This window comes from Rhagoletis pomonella, unplaced genomic scaffold, assembly GCF_013731165.1.
Source record: "Rhagoletis pomonella isolate Grant_MI unplaced genomic scaffold, Rhpom_1.0 Rhpom_scaffold_00005, whole genome shotgun sequence".
NCBI lineage: Eukaryota > Metazoa > Arthropoda > Insecta > Diptera > Tephritidae > Rhagoletis > Rhagoletis pomonella.
This window is the reverse complement of record NW_023458559.1, coordinates 50858874-50867105: the sequence shown is the minus strand read 5'-3', so window position 1 is coordinate 50867105 and position 8232 is coordinate 50858874. Positions and strand designations below refer to the sequence as shown.

The following is an 8232-nucleotide window of genomic DNA, read 5'->3' as shown; positions in this document are numbered from 1 at the left end:
GGGGGGCGTTTTGAGGTGTTTTTGGCACAGCTCAATATTCAACTGAAAAATGTGCAAGCGTGCTAAGTTAATTGTTTTTTTTTTATATTCTCCTAATCTGTAAATGCAGTTTTCTTCCTTAGTTCGTCTTGTTTCAGTACCAATAGCACTGGCTTACAGCAAAAATGTCTCAATGGATGCCACTATCCAATCGCTATATAGAATTGCTCGCTGATTCCGAAAATCTAGTTAATTTTTTACTCTATGGATAAGTTTACGAGAAAACTAGAAAAAAGTTGAGTATGCAGTTTTTTAGCCCATTCAATTTTAGTATAATAAAGTGTAATGTTTTAGGTAGCTAGGACTTACCCATTGATTTTTAGCATTTTTTTTTTTGTTGAAGGTGTCGCTCATTTTCTTAATATATAAAATAATGTTTAAAATTTTTTTTATATGGAAAAAATGTGCGACACACCTTCAACAAAAAATCAATGGTAAGTCCTAGCTTCCTCATACTTGCACTTTAGTATACTAAAATTGAATGGGCTAAAAAACTGCATACTCAACTTTTTTCTAAAGAGCGTAAATAAAAATGGCAATATTTGAATTCGCAGAATTTTCTTTAATTTTCCACGAGGTTTGGAACTTTAATTTTCCACAAATTCAAAAAATCGCGAAAAATAAAATAAAAAATATTAAAAAAAAAATTGCCCGTATTGTAAAAAATTTGCTGTATTATTGACTGTTTGTATGTATGTAGGTATGAAATTTGTCAGCGAAACCAAAAAAAATCGTTGTACCTGTTTATTTTCGAACCTTAAGTTTACAACTTCAAATCGATATAAGATGGAAATGAGAACCAACTTTTACAAATGCTTTGGTATTTATGCATATTTTGACCTCTTTTAATGAACGAAATGGGTCTCACTCAAATCACTTTTTGAGTGTTGCACTGTGTAATTTACAAGAAAAAAAATTCGTAGAATTCAGAAAAGGTTGTGGTGATATTTGAAAATTTTCCAATTTTTTGTATTTGTGAAAATTTGTATAGTCCGAAAAAATGTGATATTCGAAAATTAGTTTAATAAGTTACAAGCAAGAAAATTTGTATAATTTGAAAAAAATTTGAATTCAAAATTTTTTAAATTGATAATTTACGCCTTGAGATTAATATAAAACATTAATGTCTTTTGTAAAATTCATATAAAATGCGTAGCGTTCGAAAAAGTTGTGATGTTCGAAAATTATTGAAATATCCAGTTTACAAGCCTACCATTAAAGGCATTAGAGAAAGTTGTGTCATTGTAGATAATGTTCAAACATTATTTTAATGATTTACAAGCCATCTTCACACCACAGCAAAGCTTGAAGTTTTTGTAAAATGTATGAAAAATGCGTAGAATGCGAAAAATTTATGAGGTTCTATGAAAATTTGTGTAATTCGGAAAAACTATAATGTTCGGAAATTATTTAAATAAAAAGATGTAATGTTCGAAAATATTTAATTAAAATGCGGTTCAGAAACAAAAAAGACTAATGCATTGTACTTTTACGAATTCACTCTTTCTGTTCATTTTTTATGAATTCGAATATGTTGGTTATTTTTATATAAAAGTAAAGCTCTTTATCTAACAAATACCATATAAATCCACATTTCAGACTGTACAAAAATTATAAAAATTCCACAAACTTTTTATCCCAATTCCAAGTATTTTAATTTTAATTTCTGGAATAATTTTTGACATGCAGTTTTATAGCTTATTAAATTCCATACAAAGTATTGGTTTGTATTAAAAAAAAGCGCATAACACTGTCAGAAAAAAATTATCAAAAATCAATGCGATTTTTTAGCAATTTAAATCTGTCACTTTATCATACTAGGCTTTAGTAAGCTATAAAATTACATACCAATTAATTTAGAAATTCGTGTTTTAAACACATGGAAATGGGATGAAAACTTTGTGCAATTTTTGTTAATTTGTGTACAAAGTTTTAAATTTGGATTTATGTGGTGTTTGTTAGGAGCTGAACTTTAATAAAAAATTAATGAACTTAAAAAAGCAAAAGAGAAGTAGTCAAAACTGCTTAGAATTTATTTATTATTTATTCAGGTTCCGTGCTTACATATACACATAGATGGACACGCACTTCACTATTTTTACATTTCTACTAAACCATTTTTATTTATTTATTAAACTATTGCCAAACGCTTATAACAATTAACCTCAAACCCAAATATTTTGCAAACGCCTCCTTCTTTCTTCTTCCCTTATTCATAAAATTCAGCTATTCGCGCCAGAACTTGCTTTCGACTAATTCGAATAAAAGCAATGAAGAGCAGCAGCAGCAAAATCAGCTGCAACAACAACAACAGCATCAACATCAGCATTATGTGCAGCAACGTTTGCTTGAGCAGCTGGATACCCCCGCTCCTAGCCATTACCGCGCCCAACAGCAACCGCATCACCGCTCCACAACAGCGCTACCAACGGCAGCAGCACTAACAACGAGCAACTTGCAGCAATTACAACGTCAGCAGCGGCAACAGGAAGAAGCAGCACAACAACAGCAGCGCTCAACTCAAACACAGCCGCAGCTGTTTCGGTCATTGGGCGATAGCAACAGCAATAATTGCAACAATTTGAATTTCGAACGCAATGCAAATGACAACAAATACATGCGCACCCTGCAGCGTTCGCATATTAATCGCTATCAGCAGCAGCAACAACAAAATCTTGGCCTCACAAACTCATTGTATACCAATCACAATAACTTGTATCAGTCATGGTTACCAGAGGCGAATAACGATACCAACAATGTTGACATTGACGTTTATGATGCATACAACATCATTGATAGCGACTTGGCCGCACCATATGCGCACTTAAGCAGCAACATGTGTACGAATTCGAGCAACATGCTGCGCAACATGAATGTCAATTTCGGCAATAGTCCGCACTACCAACGCAACAAATTGCTGACAAAGCCCAGTTGCCGTGGCACTGCTGCCGAAGCCATGGAGCAACACAATCCGAATAGGGCGCCACAATCGCAGCAGCAGCAACAACAACAACAACATCAACAAATGTTGTCGCAGCAACAGTTGGCGCTATGCGCGCAACAGCAGCTTGATCAATCGACTTTGCGGCCCATGCGTAACATGCCCGCCTACACGCAAGCGCGTTATCTGGATTTACTGCCAGCCACAGTCAGGGAAGCTGTGGCCAGCACAGAGGTGCAATTGCGCAATCGTGATCGCGTCGATATGCTGCTACGCACCGTAACCGCCGACGATGAGGAGGATGTAGGAGCACTGGCGGCGCCAGGTGTCGGCAATAACACCGCCTATAATGCGGGTTACATGCCGACCGCTAATGAGACGCTGTTGATGGATAGCAATGAAATCGGCAATAATACCCCAAATATTGATCATGAGAATTCAAATGAGCCAGATGGCGTCGATGCCGCATTGAACGCGGACGCGAATGAGGCGCACGACGAGGAGGAAGATGACGACACCACATCGGAAGAGATTAAACGGAATTTGCTTGTTAATGCATTAAAAAATGATAAATTCACCACAAAATTCTATGAGTCCATAAAAGAAGATGTTTTCCGACGCCTCGAACGCATGTTGCTTGAAAAAGAGTCGGCTGAGAGTAACTGTCAGCGTGGCGCTGAGCAAATTCGTAATGGTTTTGCAGCAGTAAGTGGCGTCGCCAACATTACCAATGCCACAATTGATGGACCCAATGATATGTTAGGTGCCGCTTCGCTGCCGCGCGATCCAACGCGCAAGTTCAATTTAAACGCGCGCATGGGCAATAAACAACAACAACATCAATACCGCCACCAACAACAGCAGCATCAACAACAACACCAACACAATTCTTGCGCGCCACCAGCAAACGCATACCAAATCAAACAGGAGGAAGCTAGTAATGATCACGCAGCTGAAGATGATCAGCACGTTCTGGCATCGGCTGAAGGTGAAACGGATGAAAATAATCGTCGAACTGTTGCCGGAGATAATGCAGAAGAAGATGAATATGGCGTGAATAATGCTGACACGGAAAGCAATAAAGCAGATAATGAGGACGCGGCCGCAGCTGCAGCGGCAGCGGTTGCATTGGCAAACACGGCTAGTGTGGCTCGCATGCCGGGCGCAATACAATTAAGGGAAAATGAACAACCGGAAGAAGATAATGTGCATTACAACGACAACAGCAACAATGTTGTAGCTGGTGATGCGGCAGTTGCGCGCCAAGCACAACCACCAGAGTCTGCTCAACAAAGGCAGCTATCTGGTAAAGATGGAAGAGAAGCTGAAGGAAATATCACCAATTGGCTACAAAATGTTTTCAGTCAGGCGGAGTCGACTGCCAGCAACATATCTACATCCAATATTGGCAAAAAGCGCAAAAATCAATTGGAGGCTATGAACAACAGTGGTGCGGGCGGTGATGCGGAGGCGATGTCGGTTAGTATTTTAAGAAACAAAAAAATGCTCGCATTTTAAGAAAACATTTTTCTACTAAATACATTTTTTCTTCCAGTCCTCTGTCAGCGCCAACAACTCTGCCGAAAACAACTTAAGTCCGACGCATTACACCGATCTTATCGCCTATATAATAACGCGCATACGCAATCAAACGCACCCAAATACACAAATAAACGACACAATACTGGTGGAGATCGCCAAGCTGACCGCCAGCACTGTACAAAATTTCGCACCCACACTTGGAAACTACCAATCACTGGGCACTTCATCACCACACATTTCACCGAAGAAATTTTATATGAAAATCAAAAAACTCAGCGTACCACGGCAACGTGATGAGTTCTTGACGTGGTATGAAAATTACTTGGAAAATCACTTTCCGGGCGCGCGTTTGGAAGCTGAGAGGCGGCGCGAAGAGTTGCGGAGCAGCGGAATCTCTGGAGCAGCACCGATTGGTTTGGAATTGCCGCGCATGTGCGATAAATTGGAAAATCATCACCAACAAGTACAGCTACGCCAGGCACAACAGCACAAACAGCAGCAGCAAGCAAGAAATGCCAGTAACAACGATCACAAAGATAACAGCGATGCAGATTTGGCGGAGGCTGATCAAAATTCTGCTAATAGCAGTAGCAACACTACCATTGAAGAACGACACGACGGTATTATACAACGTGAAAACGAGTTAGAGAACAATGAAAATCCCGATGACGGTGTGAAAGGTGTAGGTACGGGTACATGCAACAAGCATGACGAGCATGATGACGCTGGCGCAGTTGGAGGTGCATATGCTATAATGCCTATAATGTCGGTGGGTAATGCTGCTGCTGCCGCCGCAGCCGCAACAGTTACAGATGATACAATCACTGCGGCACTACAGGAACACGTTTTACTACGCTATGCTTCCGACAGCACAGCAGCTGGCGGCACACCGGCCAATGATTTTACACCACACAATGGCTACACCTAGTTGATGCTATACAGTTATGTTGCGCTGCACTTGCTCATCGCCCTGCTAATCGCTGCCATGTTATTCAGCTGTTTGCCTACGCTGTAGCGCTAAAATGTTTACTCGAATGCTAGTGACTGAATATATTGCTCAGTGTCAACCTTTCCTATATATCCAACAGTTATTAATTAACCCTGCTGAGGCTCAGATAAAGGAGGAAAAAAATTTAGATCTGCGCCGTCTTTCGCATTTATCAGACAAATTTCAAAATTAAACGTTTATATTGAAACAGAGTGAGGAAAGCTATAATTAACATATTTTTATAAGTGCATATAATTTGGTTTTTTATGTCTTACGTCGCGTGTTATCTAAATTTTAATACTTAACGAAAATATATAATTTATATTTTTTATGCTACAATAATTTGGTTTATTCATGTGTGATTGTTTTTACGCTGCATCAAAAATTTCTTAAACATTCCCAAAATCGTCTCACCACATAACAATATTCATAAATTTATCAAAATAAATGTATTAACTCGTAATTTATTATATGTGAATGCACAGCCACATATTCTTGCGTTCGTGTGTACATGTTGGATCTAAATGCGAACCATGCATACATATAAATTTCTGAGTAAATTAAATAAACGAAATTATTCCCCAAATATACATAAATCGTCTGAGCTATTTCTTTCTTACGGAAATAATTACAAAAACGAATTGGTAAGTTAATTTTAAAAACAGGTTTGAGTTATTATTTCGTTGACTTTATTTCTATGATTGCAAAACAATATCACAAAATCTGAAAAAATAGAATAAAATTTAATTTGTCTACTTGTATTCGGCTAACCTGTACTTGTTGTGTTGTTATGTTTATCATGTTTATTTATAAGGGTTTCTCCAAGGTTTCTCGTCGGCTTGGCGTGTGGTATACATGTATAAATATCTATGTATATATTTTTTTAATAAGCAGGTAATAGATACTTAAAATTAACACCGATAATAATGTCAGCATGGAAATCCAACGCAGAATCACTCTTGCCAACAAGTGATACTTTCGACTGAGTAGGCAATTCAGGAGTGAAGTCCTCTCTCGACGTACGAAAACCACACTCCTTAAGTCACTCATCATGTCCGTGCTAGTATATGGCGCAGAAGCATGGACAATGACTACATCCGATGAGGCGGCGATTCGAGAGAAAGATTTTGCGGAAGATTTACGGGCCTGTATGAGCTTTACAACGACGGCGAATTAAAATACAGCGGCTCCGCTGGCTTCGCCATGTCATTCGAATTGACACCGACGCTCCAGCTCTGAAAGTATTCAACTCGGATCCCGCTGGTGGTAGTAGAGGAAGAGGGCAAGCCCCCACTGAAATGGAAAGGTCAAGTGGAGAAGGGCTTGGCTTCACTTGGCATTTCTAATTGGGGTCAGTTAGCACAGAAAAGAAACGACTGGCGTGCTTTGTTGAACTCGGCCTAAATCGCTTAGGCGGTTACAGCGCCATATAAGAAGAAGTAGAAGGTACTGGAAATGCACAGCACTACCACTGCCATGAACGCCATCACCCCGCAGACAAGCGAGGGTAGAGATGGACGCGTGAGTGACTTTGGCTAACGTTGACTCACGCTCATGATGATAATTTTGTAACGAAGGCCCGTTTTTATTCACTCACGTTTACGCACGCTCAAAATGTATTCAACAAAGTGTGATTGATTTTGACATTTCTCTCATAGGAAACAGGCTATAATGTCAAATTGAAATGAATTTTTAACCCATTTGAATTTTTTTTTTTCAAATTTGTATTTGTTTTAAAAAAATTTACACAAAAATTTTTCAAGCAACAAATTTTCTTAATAAACGTGAAATTGTTAAGAGATAAACCGCCGAGGAGAGCAAGTAAGCACATTTAAAGTTTGGTAATAAGTAAATACGTTCGACTTTGCTTAAATATTTAATGTAAGGAAACCAAGATGAAACGGAGCAAAACTTTTGAACGGTGCGCTGTATGCAATAGAAGTCAGGACACGTAAATATTGCGATGTTTTAAACCACCTAGTTGCGAGTTAAGACGGCAGCGATGTAGTGTTGCACTACGTGATTCATCTCGCTTTGTGAAAACCACTTCAAGGAAAGTGATTTCATTTGTTGTCCGTCCGAGTCAAGCACTTTCAAACGAGCTCGTTTATACCCAAACTATTTCGCATGAAAAAAATTTAATTTCAAAATTGTTAAGAGTTAAGCTCTCATAAAATTGGAAACAAATGTAAAATCATACTTTTATAAGTGTCGAATGATGTTTAGGATAAAAAATTTAAATACAAAAATAAAGCACAAAAGCATAAAACTTGGGCAATTAAAAACAAGAAAATTGCTAAAACGATTTTATAAACAATTTGTTTTATTTTATTGACAAAATATATATTCCAGGTAATATAAGTAAAACAAAACTATAGTCAAAATAAAAGCCTTGGGTATCAGTGCTGACAAGATAAATGCATCACTAAGGGTTAATTCGTTTGTTTATACTTTTTGACATTATAGTACCTTAAAAGAGAGCCGCACTGAGTTGTCAATCACACCTTGTTTAATACACCTTGGGCACGCTTTAACGGAATTTTTTGTTTACTTGAAACTTTATATACATATCGACGCCTCCAAACCATACCAAGTCTGACTAAGTCTTAGGAGACTGTAGGTAGGTAGTATATATTATATTTTGATATCTAAGCGAGGGTCTGAAGTAGGGTGACTTGACTCGGGTTTTCCACACCGGTTTCCACCAGTTTTTTTTTAATAT

At 38.1% G+C, this 8232-nt stretch overlaps 1 protein-coding gene across 2 annotated transcripts in view; it reads left to right on the top strand.

Moving 5' to 3' along the window:
- Window positions 1–6106, top strand: part of LOC118739158 — a 51959-nt gene extending 45853 nt beyond the window's left edge. For both annotated transcript variants that reach the window (XM_036470341.1, XM_036470340.1), the window contains 2 exons: window positions 2266–4459; window positions 4536–6106. In XM_036470341.1, the coding sequence (XP_036326234.1) occupies window positions 2266–4459; window positions 4536–5450 (3109 nt within the window). In that variant the 3' untranslated portion in view covers window positions 5451–6106. The remainder of the gene's footprint in view (window positions 1–2265; window positions 4460–4535) is intronic.
- The last annotated feature ends 2126 nt before the right edge of the window (window positions 6107–8232 follow it).